Source organism: Saccoglossus kowalevskii, chromosome 3 (genome assembly GCF_978046115.1).
Source record: "Saccoglossus kowalevskii chromosome 3, keSacKowa6.1, whole genome shotgun sequence".
Lineage (NCBI taxonomy): Eukaryota > Metazoa > Hemichordata > Enteropneusta > Harrimaniidae > Saccoglossus > Saccoglossus kowalevskii.
In genome coordinates, this window is record NC_140643.1 from 18581416 (window position 1) to 18602222 (window position 20807).

Consider the following 20807-nt stretch of genomic DNA (forward strand, 5'->3'; position numbering starts at 1 on the left):
AAATAAACAATTTCTGCAGAAAAAATCGCGATCTACTAATTTGGAACACTTATAACATTTCTAAATCGTGTGAAATGTGCTATATATCCACGTGATTTCCGAATACTAAATTTCAATATATTGTCAATATTCTTTAAAAAAAATGTTTTCGTATAATCTTTTCATTAGTTAACATCGTGATTAATTTTACAGATGTTGCCATTAAAACGGGGGAGTCATCACCTGCGCATGCGTCAGATAGTCTTAGCGTGTCATTGTTTACAAACAAGCGCCTACCCATGGGCCTTTGTGTTTTTGAGCATGTGTTGTTATCGTCGCTTGGGACTCAATTCCCGCGCGTGCGCAGATGACGACCCTCTCGCTTTAATCATGATGTGCCCCTTCAATCACGTTATTTTGCTCGTTTTTATTGTATGTATGACAACAGTTTAGGAGTGTTTATTATATATTTAAGGAGCATTTCTGCTTTTTCACTACCATGTGACATTTGTTTGTTGTTTTGTTGTCGATATATCCTGCATCGTAATTATACCCGACATTATACTAGTAGTTGTCTACGATAAAAAATATTATTTTTCATTTTAGTTTTTATTGACAATATTCCGTAATAATAATTGAATGTTTAGAATTTGTAAATGTAACATTTGTGTCTATGTGAACATTCAGTAATAATAATAAATACTGTGTCTCCATAATTTAGACGGAGCAGCAATCTGTCTAATGTATAATGTACGCAGGCGTTAATCGGTTTAGTAGATTTATATGGCTTGCCTAGGAATTATTTAAATCGCATGGATTTATCATATATATTACTGATCATATACAGGATAATTAATCCATCACAATTATTAAAAGTTATTCTTTTATTATATATAATAGTAATGATTTTGCAGTAATGTAATAAATATATAAATATTACAATTGTTTTCTTTATTACAAGTGTTTTGTTTTAATTTCAGTAAAATGTGTTATAAGATTTTCAATAACCTGCCTGATAGTAAGAAGTGTTTTATTTGTTATCCCCGTGAACTGCACTTACCATGTATTGTATACGCATCTTATATCGTCATAAACGTCATGGCAACAATTGACCATTTGTCGATCATACGCTAGAACAGATAACACATTTTAACATCACATTCACTGAATGTAGTATGACGACTCAAATCAGTTGATGACGACGCTGTACAAAGCATCTGTCACATATAACGGATTTATTGCTTCAAAAATCTATAAATTCGGAGTGGGTATAGAATTAACTGAAGCGACAATGAACCGTAAGACAAAATAAGTACAATTAGACGTCACGGAGTTATCGCGAGCTCTCTTGAAGCTCACAGTAGGATTCAAGAGCTAGTCGGGGATAAAAACGGCGGCATTCCCGGTGAAATCAACTTTATATGATCTACATTATGTGAGATACGTTTCATGACTCGTAGAAATTTAAAGGTCTTTTGACAATACAATTACTTTTAATCACTGGCACCTGAAGAAAAAAATGAAATTTTTGCAAAATTCTAGCTCCAAGTGACCTTGAAATTGTTCAACCTGCTACAGAACATTGGAACCAAACATCAAAACCATGACAACCCTTTCCTCTCCACGGGAGGTGAATACTTTACACGGGAACATTAATTAATAACTGGTTGTATGGGCTGACTTTTATCTTAGATGGAATTCCTCCAATTTCTAATAATTGTCCGAGATCCAATAGTTTTTATCTCCCTTGCAGAGCATTGATTTAAAGATTAAGTCAAGGTTAAATTCCCAAATGTAGATAGTCTCTTGACTTAACATTTTACATATAAATTGATGTGCCGCTAATATCAGGTTATTTCCCTCCCCTGTAAGGGTTTGGTAGATTTAAAGGAGGGCAAAGTGTAGTCAAATTTTACAAAACGAATACTGAAAAATATGACCCAACACGCTGCATTATCACAAAATCATTCAAGCTTACATGGCAGCTACACACAATTATTGCAGCCCACTTGAATTGAATGTGTAGGAGATCATCAATCACAATAGACACATCTAACAAAACAAATAAAACTAATTATACTACATTGCACAGTTATAAATTATTTAAAATGAATGAAATGAATTATTTGAAATAAATGAAGTCCCGCTTCATTCCATTTGTTCAGTGTATGCTTTTCACAGGAATTTGTTGGGGGAAAAGAATTGACAATTTTCTTCAAATTTTTTCCTGTTACTAGTATATTATTGAACAAATAACGTATGGTACACGTCTCAATAATATACGCCGAATAAATAAATAAATAAATAAGTAAATAAATAAATAAATAAATAAGTAAATAAATAAATAAATAAATAAATAAATAAATAAATAAATAAATAAATAAATAAATAAATAAATAAATAGACAGTATAATAAATTTGACAGAGTGTTCACGTGATAATGATTTCAACGAATGTAGCAAAAAAACACTCACTTCTGTATTCTAAATAGTGCTGTCACATTGAAAAGATTGGATTAATTACACGGCTGGGGCTTTCCGTAACTCGCGGCTCCCATGTACAACTATCCATGGTCTTCTTCTATCTAAAACGCTAGATGGCGCGCTGAATTTAGTTTAAAGCGAGTAACATAGTCATGCACATAGAGGCGACAAATAATATGATAATAAACTACTCTAAATTTGTTTATTTTTACTCCAAAAGAAAGCTATAAGAATTGTTACAAAAGAGGGATAATTTAGCCATACAAAACCATTATTTTATAAACTAAATGTGTTAAATATATATGACCTAATTGAATTAAGAACCATGCTTGTAATGTATATTATTTATCATTAAAAAAAGTCCCAGAAAAAAATCTTGAAGTACTTTACAAATACCCATGAAGTACACAGCCATAGTACAAGACAACATTTAGATTTCTGTATAAAATATAGAAGATCTACTCTCATCTCAAGTCAACGTGTATGTCATGTTATGGAGTCAATCTTTGGAATTATATCAAAAATGATATTAAATATTGCCATAGTAAAAAAATGTTGAAACACTTCTATGTAAAGAGTCTGTTAGATAAATACAATATCCAATAACTGCAGTAACTTAGTAGCTATTTAATGTTTAATTTATTTTGTCAATTATTTCACTTTTATTTCATTGTATATTATTTACCAGGACCTTGCCATACCAAAATCATCACATCCCCTATAGTCACAATGTATACAGGTGGCAATGCTTCTTGTTGCCCCTTTTCTATAGCTATATCTTTCTGCTTGTAATTTCAATTTGTATGTCACATTTAGCGCTATAGAAATAAAAGGCGTTGTTATTGTTATTGTTTAAGGGTTAGACTGATGGTTTCCTTTCACCCGTGGTTCCCAGGTTCGTCAAGTTCTGGTTAGTTTCTACCGCACTGTATCAGTAGTAACGCTAGATGGCGCACTGGATGTCGTGAACGCGATTAACAGAATCATGCATATAGAAGTAGTGGAAGTTAAACATTATATATTCAGTAAGTGCCTGAGATAATACATCATATGCCCGGGGACGGAATGCACCGAGGTCCTTACTAGGTGGTAGCCGTACTGTGCGCTGCGTCAGAGATGAAGCAGACATATTAGGACCCAAAACAAACGTCCAATTTCAGTAAGTACAATATTTCTAAACTTTTCATCAAAGATACATTGTAGTAAGTAATTTCACAGAAACATTCTGAAGATTTGTTTCGCCTTCTTCAAAATCTTGTTCGTGTCCAACGCCATAGTGGAATTTAGCGTTTGCTACTGAGCCTGGACTCGTCTAGATTTCTTGCCATTTTAACAAAAATCTTCCGATCGACGTCATGCAAAATCACTTCACGAGAAAGACAAATAAGCCACGCCGTATTACGCAATTTGCGAAAACGACAAGATTCCAAATAAATTTTCAAATTAGTTTTTTTCTGTGGTACAATAACGAATACTTCCAAACATGCTTTATGACACTGATTAGTTTATCTTTTAGGTGATTCGTGCTGGGTTCAGATTAGTTAAATAATACCTCCTGTTATCTTCTAACCTCAGCTGGGTACGAAGAGAACAATACGTAACCACACTGTACTCTTATAAACATATTTTTCCCTATCGTGACGACGTGAGGGCATCTAGCCGTACCGTACCAGAGTTCGGACAAGTACGCTATGGCAGTCATAAACCGTCCAAAACAACTACCTCTACAATTACAATTACAACAACAACATTTTGTAATAATTTGGTTTTTGTATTCTGGACTAGCAAACCGATTTATGACTGATCAGATCATGAGAAACACACACAAAAAACAAGAAAAATGAAATGTTGTCTGTTTGCATAACTCCAGTCTCTCCTGACCTATGTGTGAGTGTTGCATGTGTTAGTTGTGTAATGTAAACGAATGATCTATTCTGCAATACTATAATTCAATATTTTATCTACAGATTGTGTTCCGACCACAAATTCCTGGCCAGAAATGGCTTCTTCGGCATCGTTAGAATACTTGGTAACTGGCGACGAGCTGGCTAATAGAGAGAACCAATCGGTGCAAAACGGCTTTTACGAAAACAACGATAACGTAACAAAAAATGGGAGCATAATTGGAAAAGACAATGACTACGACGGCATACAGGTCGTCACTGGTCAAGGAAATGAGGATCAGACTGGGCAGCTCCGGAGTTACCAAATAAACCGACCTCTGTACAGCGAGCAAATATTCCATAGTGAATACAAGGCAAACGAGTTTGAGTACGTTCCGTACGGCCAAAGAATTAAAAAGAAGGTACAGAAGTGTAATTGCGGTCCCAAGTGCTGCAGAGGATGCGTGGTGGCTACGATACCGATAGCAGGGTGGTTGCCTCATTATGTCGTGAGAAACCAACTGTTGTCGGATGTCATATCTGGTTTAACGGTCTGCGTTATGAATATACCCCAAGGTAAGGGCAAGCACCGAATATTTGATTGTCGAAAGGAATACAACATACCAAAGCATGTGGAAATTTCATACACAAAAATCCCAACACCATTTTTTGTTATTAAATCTAACAACAGATTAAGACATGGCACGTTAATCCAAATCTAACGTAATTTTAAATCTATCATGACGAAATTTCAAAATTGCAACATTTGGCCTGGGAAAACAATTCTTAAGCTTTTGGGTCGATTTAGAGGACTCCAAAAATGTACATTACTATGCATGTGTGCGAATTATTTCGTTGACAATGTAGCTATGCGTTCCCATGTACGTTTCCAGCCAGGTCTGCTTGGTAACACACGCGTGGTAATCGACAAAGGAGCTATGTACATGCTTCAATATAATCATATTTCAATTAAAATAAAACCATCAAGGAGAATACACTGAACTATAGTTTTCATTTGACCAAAGTTACATATATTTGACACTAAGTTTATTTAATTAGGCTTTATTATCACGTGACATCAACGTGTCATATATGCTACCAACTGTGGAATTTCTTTTTTGTACGAAACATTTATAGCTAAGCCAGTAATCTTGTGTAATCTACTTTGTAGAGCAAAGGTACAATTTTTGCAAATAGAAGCTGATAGAAAGACTGACCCCTGGGGTGACATATGGATTGTCCTATTTGGTATATTTTTATTTAGGGGTATTTACGTGTGATAAGTACAACCACAGCTTATATTATTCATGTATATTTCAGAATTGCTGTTTATTCCCGCCGTGCAAATAAAACTTGCATAATGCCATTTTAATCATTTGAATTGAGTACAGAATAGCATTTGTAAACAATTTTTCGTTGTTAGCAAATCTCCCCCAAGAAAAAAACAACCGAAGAGGTCACTTGAAGCATGGTTGTTGTTGCATCGAACTCATGATAGGTAGACCCAGATTCAAATCCCTTCTTAGGCTGAACACCGAAAAGTAACGACCTTCTACCCTGGATGAGTGTGCCACAGGATCATCATTACGGCTTCTGTGGCAATGACAACCAAAACGACGGGGAGTAGAATAGCAAGTCAGGCAGGCCAAAATTGTTTGTCGAAATGTACATTGAAGCTGACGGACAACGGAGTCCAGAGTCTCATGAAATTCTACAAGACCTCACCCCAGTGGCATTATTAATTTGGAAAGTTAGAACTTTAAATAGCAGAATATATGAGTACTGGTACTTATTAATACGTATATACGTCTATTTAGGTATGGCATATGCTATGTTGGCATCAGTGCCCCCGGTATATGGTCTGTATCTGGGTTTCTTTGCACCCATCGTGTATGCTGTCACTGGTACATGTAGAGAGTTGGCCGTAGGTAAGTCTAGGTCAAGCTGTTCAGCGTTGACTTGATGTAACCTGTATCGTTTATAAACATGTTCTTCTGCTGTAGCACCAGCGATACCTTGTGTATATTAATTCGCAAAACTACCAATGACGCCCTCTAGCGCCGGGACCTAGGTAGAGAAAAGCAACGTTTTTATGTAGATGTAATTTGAGTAAATCGTCGTTTAGAATATAATATAAACTCTCCTCAGGACAATGTTTTTATTGACGAGCGACTATCGGATATACATACAATAATGTCGCAGTGAAAGGTATTTATCCATTGACGGCACATAAACTTGTTTTCGCTAGAGGGCGTAACTTAGTGGAAAAGTGAATGAACTAATAGTATGTGTCTTTAAGTTATTTCAAACGTTGTTAGTGGGACCACGGTGATGGGAAATAATGGCATGTAATCATATTTTTAATTTAACTACCCTTTCAAGGTACGTATTCTGTAATAAGTATAATGGTGAGTGCGGCTATAGAAAGTGTGGTACCGCTATATCCCGTCGACCAACCACCGCCGACTGGTTTTTTCAACAATACGAATACAACAGCTACTAGTATGCCGGAATGGGACAGAGAACAGGAATTAGTAGACGCTGCTATTATACTGGCACTTCTAGTTGGTATTATACAGGTTAGTATTGCCCAGTGCCTTTGTGATAACGGCATTTATATCAGTCGTATGTCACGTGGCTCATTGGTCGTGTGTTATTTCTAAAACTTCACACTTTTTAGTCTATGTAGGTTAGTATTAGTAATCTTCGCAGTTCATGAATTTGGTTCGTTGATTAGTGTTACGCACACTTAGTAACTTAGCTATTTGCTAAGTATCAAATTTAGAATTTTAGAGCTGAGTGAAAGTGAATTTTGCCCAAGCTAAAACATTAAGTCAAGGTGGTTTTGTGTATCAATTGTTTAGGTACAAGTTGTTAATCGCAACTCACAGTCGTGGTATTCCACTGTGTAACATTTACTAGAAGCCGACCATAAGTAAACAACATGGCTACTCGTGTTATTCAGTGGAATACCACGACTGTGAGTTGCGATTAACAACTTGTACCTAAACAAGGGGAAGACGTGTAGTGGCGTGAAGCTAGGCGATTAGTGGCGTGAAGCTAGGCGATTAGGTGCCGTACGCGAGCGCCGGTTCGAGTCACGCACGCAGTACGTATTTACTATAATTAGACATAGTCTTTACCTTGCCGTTTATTCGGTGTTATTTGCTGACATATCGCATCGGATCGTTTCGTACCACGTGGCAGCACATCTCCACACAATAAAGAACTTTTGATAAACGACTTTACTTGTCGCGTTTTTGTATGGACTCGAAATTTAAATACACTTCCAGTCTGACTGGTGTCTCTATCAGAAGCATGACTTGGTTAATAAAAAGTCAATAAGCCAAATATTATTCTGAATATACTTTACTTAATTGATATCAGAATTCTTGAACGGCGCGGCGTACATCCATCGAAAGGAAACTGACTGACTAATACTAGTTGTACATTTTATAATTAATGAGCAATTTATTTCAGTATTTAAATTTAAGTAAACCCCATTTATATAAGACTCGCTAACATGACTATACAATCTGTTCAGTCTATTAGGGAATATACCACAGATGCTTATTGCGATCATTTCTATGTATTTCATTTCAGTTAATACTGGGTATACTCCGTCTTGGCTGGGTTACTATATACCTATCTGACCCATTCATTAGAGGGTATACTACGGGTTCTGGGTTCCACGTGTTTACCAGTCAAGTAGACGATCTACTCGGTGTTAGTGTTGGTAGTTACTCTGGTACATTTGGGCTATTTTACGTGAGTATAGTGTATTTCAACACTCGTCATACTTACTAATGAAATATGGCGATGTATTATTACGCGGCACAGGAAATACCAAACTAAATAACTAAAAAATAAATAAATATAAAAAAAAAAACTAATGACGTATTACATTATTTATTAATTATTGTATTATTAACCTTTTCAGATATATCGAGATGTATTCCAAAATATTGATGAATGGAACTATGTGACTATATTGCTTTCACTCAGTACTATTCTGACTTTAATACTTATTAAAGAACTAGAAATCAAATTTAAGAAGCAGCTTCACGGTGTTCCGTTGGCACCAGAATTGGTTGTGGTAAGTACTTTATTAATTTATTTAGCTTTTGATTTGAATTCCTTGTAGCAGTGGAATTAGGTAACTCTGGGCCAATCAGACATTCTCGAGCGATCGGGAACTCTCTGCCAATTGGATACTCTCCGCCAATCGGATAGTCTCGGCTCTTCGGAAACTCTCGTCCATTAGGGAACTCTCGGTCAAAAAAGAACTATCAGCCAATCGGAAACTCTCGGCTATTCGAAAACTCTCGGCTAATCGGAACCTCTCGGCCAATATGATACTCCCCGCCAATCGGATACATTCGACCATGCCTAATTTTTGTTATTGTGAAATGTAGTCTTAACATATATATCGTCACCAATTTGACCCCTCCTAAATGATCAATCAGTAACTATGGTTTTGTGGGACTGTTACCACTATTGTCAGAAAAAATAATGTGTAGAACTGTTCGAAATATTACACATTACCGTTCCTCATAAGGGGGATTTTTAATTTTTTCTTTCATTTTGAAAATCATAATTACGAAGCTATCACGCAGTACTAATAGAAGACACATTGAAAGATAACATTGCAATTGCAATACTGATACGTATCTCGTCGCTCTCTTAGGTTACTATGACTACAGGATATATCAGTGGTTCTTTAGATGGAGGCATGGAACATGTGTACATCTATTTTGGGTTTTGTGTAGATTTCACTTAGTTTAATAGCTTTCCATTCCGATAAATTTGAAAATGACATTAACTAATATATTTTGCTGTCATGGCGTTCTAATTTCAAGACAATATTTAACAAATTCAACAATGCACGGAACTAAAATAGATGCACGAGTGTTCTGGTGACATCTATTCTGTAAACAGGAGGGGCTAATATATTGCAATTATTTATCAACCGTGATACATGTATCATAGTATATATTTTTCATTTCTTTTAGGTTATACTTGGTACACTATTTAGTTGGTTGTTAGACTTGGAAGGCAATTACGATGTTGATATCGTTGGAGAAATTCCAGCCGGGTAAGTCGAATGCTCCCCCTCCCCAGTAATGACACTATAATCACCAAATAACATGCAATTATAGTTGTTTACACGGTTGAAGTATGGTTTTTCTTTAATTTCTCAGAATACCCGCTCCGAAGCTTCCAGACACTACATACCTAACTGACCTGATTGGTGCTGCCGTCCCGATCGCCATTGTAGCCTACGCCATTGGTATCGCCTTGGCGTCACTGTTTTCTCAGAAGAATAGCTATAAGATAGATGCAAACCAGGTATGGACAAATATCGATCAGGATTCAGTTTTAAATGAGATGCATTCATTATAACCAAACCTTCAACGGCTAGATAATGCCCTAATATTCTCCCCTACTTAGTATGGCGTATTTCCGCTGCGTGTGACCACGTGACTTATATTAATGTTTCGATAAGCCTAGCATAGATAAATGCACACTCAATAGATACATATACATTGGTTGTCAATTACCAACATGAATGAAATAATAGCTTCTACCATGCTTGTATAATTAGTCAATTTACATACAAGTAGCTTTTGTGTTTCCGAATCTACTGCTACTGTTATTGTACCTAAGCCATGTAAAGTGTATGTATATCTTATATATCATATTTCCCTTTCTTGTGTTTTGTATTGTTTATATAGGAATTGATAGCTTTCGGCTCGACCAATTTTATCTGCTGTTTTTTCTCCTGTTACCCTGCTAGTGCCTCTGTGGCGCGTAGTATGGTCCAGGAAGGCTCTGGAGCTACATCACAAGTACGTATATGAGGAATCTTTTTAATATTTAGTATGCAAGATTATCTGGTACACAAATGGCGTCATTTTTATTTAATTTGTATTATAATTTTGTTGAGAATTTGTACTAGAGTAGGTAGAGTAGTAGGTTTAGTTGAATAATCACTGGTAAAACGAAACTTACATCCGGGACTTTTACTTTAGATTGCTGGCTTGGTGAATAGTGCGTTGATGTTGGTAGTGTTGCTATGGATCGGACCGTTATTCGAGACACTCCCAGAGGTAAAGTCAAAATTATATCCAACTGTTCCTGTTAATTATAGTGACGCTGCATGACACAACATTTACGTCACAATGCATACAACTATACATTGATCAATGTGTTTATAGTTGTCACGCATGCGTAGTTGAGTACATGTCAGTTTCCCCTTGTATACAATTATTGGCTTGAATGTTGATCAACTACTTGTCTATTTCAGGCCGTACTTGCCGGCATCATCGTTGTTGCGTTGAGAGGAATATTCCGACAACTTCTCGATCTTCCCAGACTCTACAGATACGATGTGCTGGATTTTGTAAGTATTCAACTAATGACATTTTTCATATTTTTCTCGAGAAGACAAATACTCAGTAATTACGTAAAGAGAGATCTAATGGTTATACACACAATATGCCTTTCATATAAATCGCGCCCCCTAGTGACGAAGCATTTCCAATGACGGATTGAACGTAAATGATTGGCGCGGTGGCCGTTCATATCGTCGATATCGTTTTGATCTGTAGTCGATCATCAATAGAAATAATGTTTTTGAAAAATTTTACTATTTTTTAAATGCAACTACACAACCAAACACAACGGCCGAATTGAACGACGTTCCCTTCACCCACATACGCCATACCGGTATGTCGTCACAGAAGCATCCCATTCCTAGAGGGCGCGATTTTCAGGAACGACTGATCAAGTAAGAATCCTGTGATGCAGCGACTCAGATATTAACGTAAGAGTCTAACACAGCAATAACCAATATATGCTCCCAGTGACAGCAATGTTAACAATCCAAAATAACCACAATTTAATTTTTAAAAATGTAAAGGGTATATTTTTATCAGCCTGCTATTCCAAAACATTTGGTTTTGCTAAAATTCCACTCACAAATTCAATGCTTGTTTACTATGGCAATTAATATGTGACAATCAATGATACACAACGCTGTGGTACAAATTCTGATTGTAGTGTGAATCTGAGAAATTGTTAAAAAGCGAGCTGCGGTGGTTGATTTTTTTGTTCTATCGCCATGTTTTACACGGCAGACTAAACTATTAAAACATCAATCTAAAAGTCGTCCATGCGCTGACGTTTTGTCTGATAATTATCACAAAAACACTATGATCGATTACTCTACGCTGATAGATTCACATTGTAAAAATATGACGCAGAGAGAGAGGTCAATAAACGCAGGTATCTGTTTTGAAATCAAATATTACGCATAGATTATCATCAAACGTGCAATGAACATATACCAATTATCTAATCTAATCTAATCTGGTCAGGTTTAATAAAACATCTTAATACATTACCGAATAATAGATATATTTATGGGGGGTGACTATGTCAAAGGTCTCTTCCTTCTTTTTATCTTCTGTTACATTTGCGCATCACTTAACCTCACCAACGGAGTTTACTTGAATGCAATGCATGCCTGAAAAGTCGGCCAAGTGAATGTTCGACCAATCACTGTGTCCCATAACGGCCGGATACACCACTTCAGTGTGAACGACAGCATAATTTGACTTTTTTGTTTGTATAATATGCATAAAGTTTGGACACATACAATGCAGATTAGATCTGCCTGCTTATGTGAATATTTGACAAATAAACCACATAATTATCACATTTTAATAAAACGTTTGAGGTAAATACATAAATGTGATCATGGAGTGATGTTATTCGTTATTTAATGAACAGATTGTCGCAATGCTGAAAAAAAATGTACAAGTTGTTCATTCTTTTAAACATATAAAAAATGTTCCTGTTTGATTTGTTAACAACTATTTTCTCATTGTCCTTTCAATGGCATACGTAACATACAAGTTCCACCTTTCCAATATTAGCTATTAATAATTGTTACTGTTACAACTTTTAGTATTACTAATTATTGCTTTACCAATTTTGTTACTGAGAAGATTATTTTGTATTTAGTGCAGCTTAAAACAAAACAAAAATACCCCCCTCCATTTTTATAGGTTAGCTGCATAATAATTGGTTAAAAGTCTCATATCACAAGAAGAAATGCACCCCGGAGTCATATTAATGCGAATAGAGGATTTTAAAAAGCCTAAATATCTTTGCTTTAAGCCCTGTAATTCCAAATGTATTTCTGGACTATGTGACTTATTTGGTACATAAATATATGTCCATTTCAGCATGTATGGTGGGTGACGTGTGTTTGTGTTATTGTGTTTGACGTCGACGTTGGACTTTTGATGGGCGTGGGATATGCTATATTCATGCACGTGTGGAGAACACAAGAACCCTATTGTACCTTACTAGGAAACATACCAAACACAGATATATACAAAGACATAATGTGGTATGAAGATGTAAGTACATACATAACTAATTCTAATCTATCAAGATTACCTGTATTACACCTATCGCATATATCTGTTTTTGTATCACCTTCTAACATATCTTTGCATAATTAATTAGTTATTTAATTGAAATAATTGATTTATATATTACAGGCCAATGAGATTCCGGGTATCAAGATATTTTGCATGCAATCATCACTGTACTTTGCGAATACAGCTCATTTCAAGGCAAGAGTGTTTAAACTAACAAAGATCAACCCAAGAAAGATACTACAGGCCAGAGCTCGGCAGCAGGCAATCGAAGAAGCGGAAGAGAGAAAAAGAAGAAAACAAATGAAAAAAAATGGAGATCTTGAAAATATAGGAGAAGAATTAGGAGATACATCAACACAGGTATGTGTAAGTTACGCACTGAACGCTTTCACTATATCATTATATCTTCGCAACTAACGAGTATTTGTAACATCCGAACTCACAATTCCGTGACGCAGTCACTGCGTTTGAAATTAAAATATCCCACACCAATACAGTTGATCATTTGTTAAAGTCAATACAGTTGATCATTTGTTGAAAAGTTTCAATAATTTCAAATTCCTCGAAACAAATTCAAGTTTAATATATAACTTCGATCTACAGAACAATAACCTGAGACATAGACGAGGAAATTCTAAGAGTTCTTCTATCTCGGCTGGTAGCGTCAAGAGCGATAAATGGGAAAGTGGTAAAGAAATCGACAAGGAGCCCGGTGCATATATACCTGAGTACGAAAATAGCGACGATGATAGTGACAATGGCGGAGTAGAGATTTTACCCGAAAACCAAATCCACACAATTGTTTTCGACTTTGCGCCCCTTAATTTCATCGATTCGACCGGGCTGAGTGGATTGCAGCAGCTGTACAGGCAATATCACAAAGTTGGAGTCAAACTATGCTTTGCTCACTGTAAAAGTATGTTTTGATTTAAGTTGTTCTGCGTTTCCTGCCCTCCCCCTAATTTACCTAGAAGATTTTTTTCAGCAACGAAATGTCGATTTAACATACAATATTTTTTCGTGGATGTCACAAAGTTTTATTGTGCACAACTAATCAATCAACCAATCAACCATATAACGATATCACACATATTTATCCTTTTGTTCCAGAGCGTGTTCGTGATTTCCTTTCTAGATGTGATTTTTACGAGAGCGCTGGATGTGAGGAACATGACACTCTGTTCGTTACTGTCCACGATGCTGTCGTCAGTGTAACTAGACGTAAAGAACTTGAGGTATAGTAAGAATACCATGACTGAGATATTGATTGATTGATTTATTTGATTGATTGATTGATTGAATGATTGATTGAATTTGTCTCTTCGCCCAGATATTTGTATAGTGTTCTCTTATTATAGATGCAGAAATCCATTTTCCCAATTAATGCTGTATTTTCTAACAGCTTTGCCCTATGACCAGTCTCCAATAGGTTCCACATAGCATATTCACGCCACAAGTTCGAAACTGTGTACTTAAACTTACAACGCCTGTTTTTAAAATAAAATCCAGGAAAATAATAAGCCCTCATCAAAGTTCTACATTTCCCCCTTTTCTCAAAAAAAAAAAAAAAAAAAAAAAAAACACTCTAAATTTCCCCAACCCCCAGGAAATTATTTCCCTGTCCTCGACAATAATCTTCTTTGAACAACGTTTTTTTATTAACAGCTCAATTGACTGTACCTTATTAGTGGTTGGGTGGGTGGGTGCGTGAGCGAAGGTTACTGCTGGTGAAGCCATCAATATATCAATACACGCATTTTGATTGTTGGTCATCAAAACCACCTAAACAGACCAAAATTAGCCACAGTCTGTGGGATTAAGAATTATTTTACACAGAGGAGAACCCCTTCATTATTTGATAATCAAAACAGCGTGTAAATCATATTGTCATTGCAGTTAACCTGATACACCGTATACACATATGTGACCCAATAAAGCTGATTGGCGGACATTTTAGTTTCATAGTGTTCATACAGAAATATACACGATATACTTATGTCTATTGCAACTAAGAATGTTACATGATGTCATCACATGCGTCTCAACAAAAAACAATTGTTTATTTTTCCCTTTTTCCCACCAGAACAGGATCTCGCCAAGGAATGATGGCATGCCACCGGAAGAGACAATTATCACAGAGGATGGTATTCAGATTACGAGACTATAGAGATGGATTCTCGATTTAGACCTATTTCCGAGGGATGTCCGATCATGTGTCCGAACTGTGTGTTTAGTTTTCAAGACAAAATGTGAAATAAATTATTATTATGCTAATTCTTCTTATTTACACGATTTCTAATATTTCTGTGATTGTTTAATAATATTGCTTGATACGGAAATTGTGTGTATTGAAAACTGAAAATATTGATTTTGGCACACAAATTGAGGGGAACAAGAGTCGTATGACACTCTCTCTCTCTTAACGAGATCTCGGCGACTATTTGCCTATGAGGTCTATTCTAGTCGCCGATGTATAGTTATTTCAAATCGCATTCAGGCAGCTCCTTCTGTCAACCAATTACAAAGCGCTTTATTGAAGAGCGGTCTGTAACATGAGGTCTGATTGGTTGCTGACCCAACGAGAACTGAGCGTGATTTGGATAGATGCATCTGACTCGCTGAATACCGTGTCTAGTAATAATTTATACGTTTAACCTTTCAACAATCACAATTTTAAAGATATTACATTGCTTTCCTTTTTTCTTCATTTTTTTGTGGCAAAAATAGTTTGGTGTCGTTTTCATATTGCAGAGTATGTCAGGGGCTTTAAGGGGAGAAACGGCAATACTAGTAACTTCAATATTTTTTTTTTGTATTATTTTTGAGAAAACAATGACATTAGAAAGTGAATATGTAGGAAAGTATAATGTGACTTTATGGGTACTACATAAAACATACATGTTTAATCTCCAATATTAAAAAATCCGTTCATCGATAAGATTCAGTAATTTCCAGTATCTCGACTATTATAAAAGCGTGCAACTTTTTTTTTCTTGTACTAGAGGACATTTGTTAAAAAATGTAAATCGGGCCATATTTCACCACCTGAACCAAATCCACAGTCACAAGACAGACATAACAACATCAAATATTACCTTCCCTGCAATAAGCCAGTTCACAATCAGACCGCCATTTTGAATTTTAATGAGATTTTCAATGAACTTGAAGCAATACAAGGCAAAAGTTCGCATGGTACCTGACTGTATGCTATTCCTATGTACTGATTGCTGTCTTTTTTGGTTACTTTACAAGGCAATAACTCTCTAGTAAAAAAAAGAGCATTTCGCATTGTAGAACTCAGGACCCGGATGTTCAGAAGTCACATGATCGCTGTCGAATCGAGATACTGAGAAATACTGTAAATATAACTAGTTTATTTAGTTTTTTTTTTCTCTTGATAATTTTTACTAGAATATGTAGGTGATTTGTATTTATATTTGATGTAGATTTCTCGAGACACGTACATACAGTTCGGTTCGTTTTGAGGATAATGTTATATTTTTGGTCAAAAACAGGCGGAATACTTGATAAGTTTATTATTTATGAAGGGAGGCAACAATTATTAGTTTTTTACCTTTCCAATCAAAGCATGGAGTACATGAATTTGATATTTGAATTATAATATATAATTCAATTGTTAAAGAGAGAATAAAGATAAAACATTATTAATTAAAAATATTATTATTTTCTGTGATGAAAGTGAGACTTACGCCACTCAATCAATGCCACCCTTCCCCGACGAACTCTATCGAAATTGTTCTTAGCACTTGATGCATGGGACTAGAAAAGCCACTGAGGGCGCTGTACATTTTCGAAATGTTCAGTGGCTCGCAAAGTTAGACTTATAGCAAAAGACGCAGAAGCACTTTTTAACGCATGTAACCAGTTTAGTGTGGTAGAAAAAGGAAACAGTCATCAAATAACCGCGGCAATGGACAGGGTGAAGGTCAAGGCCGAAAATATGCGCTTGCGTTTCATTATAAATGCTTTCTATTAATAATTTCACTTTAAAATAATATTCATGAGTTGTGATTATGTCAGAACCTCATTGAAGTTATTAACATATTGTGTACGCAGTGTGCATGCTTTAGGTCATTCATATTCCACAGTGGTATAGTTGACACTAAGTGTTCGTCGATCTAGGAAGGGTAATGCCACATACCCACTGTAATTTGTGGGCCATTTTCCCAGTGTTGTTGACAATGACACATGTTGGGATATATATATACACTTCTACTTAGTAAGAGGATCCTTTGAACTTAATGTTCAATGGTTCCCCTCTGTAGCGAAGTATGGCATCACCATCATTTTTTTCATAACTCCCTCCACAAACATCTACATTGTCTCCTTCCTCCAGGGTTATTGGGGAACCAGAATTGTAATTGACATGATAGGAGTGTGTACAAATCCCTTGCAATCTCAGCAGTAGCTGTGTTGGAGTGGCTTGTTAGCTTGTGTATAAATCTGGTAGCGTCGCTTATGTGTGGGCTTTGAATACAAACACAGCGTTCAACACTCTCAATGAGATTGATAAACCTTAGTTACGACGGGTGCTGAACGTCACTTACATAAAACGTAAATTGCAATTGGCCTCACTGTGGGGACGCATTTGTTGTGGAGTACGGAAAATGAAACCGAAGCATGAACACGCTGCAAATAGCCTTTAATGAAGATATGACGTAGACATTCTCATAATAGTATTTAAAAGTGAAATTATTAATAGAAAGCATTTATTAAGAAACGCAGGAATCACGTATATTGGGTCTTGACCCCCACTATTGTGGAAATTTGAAGACTGTATACGCTTTCTATCATACTAAACTGGCGACCAAATTTGACAAGTGTTCCTCGCCTTTACACTGTAAGTCTGCATGAGTGTAGGCAAGCCGAGATAGGTTGCGATTGTATACAGCGCCACCAGTGGCTGTTACCTGCTCCAACTTGAAGGCACAATCCATTCTTCCATCAAAAACAATCAACGAATATTAAATAATCTATGTCTACTTCAGTGAACTTCGCCAATTTGTAGTTTTTGTTCCCATAACTCTGGATAAAATAAAAAAAACATGAATGCATTGGACATAACATGAACACTTCTACATTTTAGGCGGAGTGACTGTGTGTTCAACGCACGGGTACTGGACCACTTTTCTGTTCCGTAAAAAGTGCGCCCTCTGTCATCTAGCAGTATGCATATGAACATACTGATTTATTGTATATTGTATTGCGCAGAACTTTGGCGCCGATTAGAAGTCGTGGGACTCCTTCACGTTGTGTGTTTTACCCAGAGAAGAACTTTCATTGGAAAGCTGTATAGGTATGTGCCACATTTTGGTTGCCTGGAAAGAGATAGGATTCTGGAGGTTCTCGTGGCACATACCCAACACTTTCCAAAGCAAGTACTCCAGAGGGCCAGGGTGAATAGTGTGTGTCAGTTCACTTATTCAGCAATGCAAATCTTCAAAACGGTTTTGTAACTGAATGACCGATTGCGAAGAGCACGCCCTCTACGTTCGGAATTGTATACCAAGGACGACTGTTTAAAATAAATTAGTACACCCATTGCAACAGGTGCCTCGGAATCCCACACAATTCTGTGAGGCTGGGTTAACAAATATCAGAAACCTTGTCTTCAATAATACTTTGGTAAATGTTTATTATTTGCGCCAGACTGTGCATGTCTGTTCAATGTGATTACTCAGTATTGCTCTCGATATTATACATAGCGTAATCTCTATACAGTTCAAAGATATTATACAGACTAAAACCCAGAATGCACAGATCCTATCACCATGGTATATTCTGGAGCCCATCTACAGAGACGATGTCAATGAAATTTTGTTAAACTTTCCTATGTATATTCAAAAAGAAGAAATATAAGTTTTCTGTCATGTATGCCAAGGACCACTGTTGCCAAAAACCAAGACTCAACGTGCACCCTATGATGCGACATTCTAGCCCTGGACTCTGATGAGAAACAGAATTGTGATGATTGCTACATCTCACTGTCAACAAAGAAAGATGGCGACCTCCAGTGGTGGCTGTTGTGCCAACAGATGGGTTTCAGTTAAAGGCTTCAAGTCGGGATTATCATCACTGCCCATTTCGTCACGAAAATACGATCTAACACATATATGTATTGAATGTCCAAGACGAACACCACTATTTACACTCTGCTCGAGGAAGACAACATTCCATTAGCGTACTACGTACTACGACCACCAGGGGGTAAGTCGACATAATAATAATATCACCAGAATTAGGAAACTGATAAGTCTTCTTCAAACAGGCGCTCTACAACGTTTCAAAGCCCGGTTGAAATCCAGAATCAACAACAAATACCATTTCCATGTTATAACACGTTCAGTTATTAACACTTTCACACTACACAGTGGTGTCTCAACAACGCCTTGGCTTCAGTTACCAACGAGGCATAGGGTTACCCGGACTATATTGCAAAGAACGAGAGCACTTTTCCAGCGATTATCTTAGCTCAGTACCAATGAATTCGCGAAGTTTGTGTCAACATTAAGGTAGAGATGCAGTTTACCTGACAGGTAGCTTAATTAGTTAATTAGGAAACCAAAATGACCTCCCTTGTCCACAAAACTATATATTTTCGGAAAGCTTATTGTATGAATTTTAAACATTTTTTAGTATTTTTTTATGGACACTGTAGTTTGAAATATGCACAAAAATGTGCTTTTTTGGTCAAAAGTGATTAAAAAAAATAGCTCCTAAACCATGCTTCTGTCAAAATTGGTTTATGGGTACATCTGTTTACTATGAAGAAAGCGCCGTCTTGAAAACTGTCTACCAGTTATCAATTTTGCAGGGCAGCAGCCCAAATTTTACTACTTCAAGTTTATGCATAAATTAACACCCAGACTAGTTGTCTGTACGATTGTTGTAACACTGTTCAACCAAAATCAATGCTCCGACGGCGTTTTGAAGATAAACACATTGTCAATCATTTGTGAAAATTTCAAAACAAAAGGTCAGAGCGTCTAGGAGCTATTTTTTTTAAAGTTCTGGGATGTGCACTAAAAAGAAGCTGATATAATTGCTAATTTGCATAACAATTCACTCAGTAAGAAGTTTGCTAATGCTCATAATAAAAATGGCTGTAACAGTTCCAAATTTAAATGTATTATCGTTTTGTTGAAAGTTAAATATAGTGCATAATATGGAGATCCCGTCATTTCTTTTTTTCATCATGTTTCTTTTTTATTATTTATGTACAGCCTTGCTAAATCTTGCTAAGCATTCAAATAGAAGAATGTTTGCACCTGTTATCTATATTTTAAAATCGTTTTTTGAGTATGTTCCACTATTCACAATTCTACAAAATTTTAACAGTCTATAGCCAAGACTGTTTGAATAATAAAAAGCAACAACAAAAAATTTCACTCCCAAGTGCCCACAAACATGCATCTCTACCTTAATTACACATTCTCATGATTATTGTAAATCGCCAACTAACACTCGTTGACGTTGCTGTATCAACTTGAAACTTGGTATTTATATAACGTTTTTAATTCTCTTTTTAATCTGTAAATATGATGTACAATTTCTTTTAATAATCGCGAAATATAAGACTCAAGGCGAGATTATGTTGCCGTTGGTGGCGCACGCTCTCTTGGATCAAAAGGCAAAGTTAGCACAAGCCAAAATTTCTCTACCTACAGATTCAGCATTATACAGCACAAAATAAAAAAAGTGTATACTTTACGACGACGTCAAAGACGTGGAGACCTAATTGAAGAACTTAAACTCTGGTTGATAAAGTTGGTTCTCTGCTAACAGTGTGTCCACATACACTTTACCTGGAAATGCGCAACACAGCAGACTTGAACTAAGAAGGATTGTTTTTAGTCAGAGAAATATAAATGTCGCAGTGTGAGTACAAAAGCAATGCTGGAATTCAAAATGGCCGACTGAATTATCGTTTATATTTCAGTATAACATCGACAGAATGAATACAAATGTGACTAAACGTTGCCTTTCTG

The 20807-nt window shown here is 36.1% G+C and overlaps 1 protein-coding gene across 1 annotated transcript; it reads left to right on the forward strand.

Annotated features, from left to right (window-relative positions):
- Positions 1-4435: 4435 nt before the first annotated feature.
- LOC102804343 (prestin-like) lies at positions 4436-15072 on the forward strand. The gene is made up of 15 exons (XM_085496847.1): positions 4436-4921; positions 6163-6273; positions 6728-6924; positions 7949-8113; positions 8286-8441; positions 9358-9440; positions 9547-9694; positions 10081-10194; positions 10378-10455; positions 10653-10748; positions 12598-12774; positions 12919-13158; positions 13402-13714; positions 13909-14033; positions 14882-15072. The coding sequence occupies exons 1-15, from the start codon at positions 4462-4464 to the stop codon at positions 14963-14965; spliced, it is 2547 nt and encodes an 848-aa protein (XP_085352973.1). The 5' UTR covers positions 4436-4461; the 3' UTR covers positions 14966-15072.
- The last annotated feature ends 5735 nt before the right edge of the window (positions 15073-20807 follow it).

Bases quoted from the DNA above. Each gene is read 5' to 3' on its own strand.
- LOC102804343 (XM_085496847.1), top strand. From the start codon at position 4,462: ATGGCTTCTTCGGCATCGTTAGAATACTTGGTAACTGGCGACGAGCTG. The intron at 9,695-10,080 runs GTATGGACAAAT...TTGTTTATATAG, and splicing joins ATAAGATAGATGCAAACCAG to GAATTGATAGCTTTCGGCTC. The intron at 13,159-13,401 runs GTATGTGTAAGT...TTCGATCTACAG, and splicing joins TAGGAGATACATCAACACAG to AACAATAACCTGAGACATAG.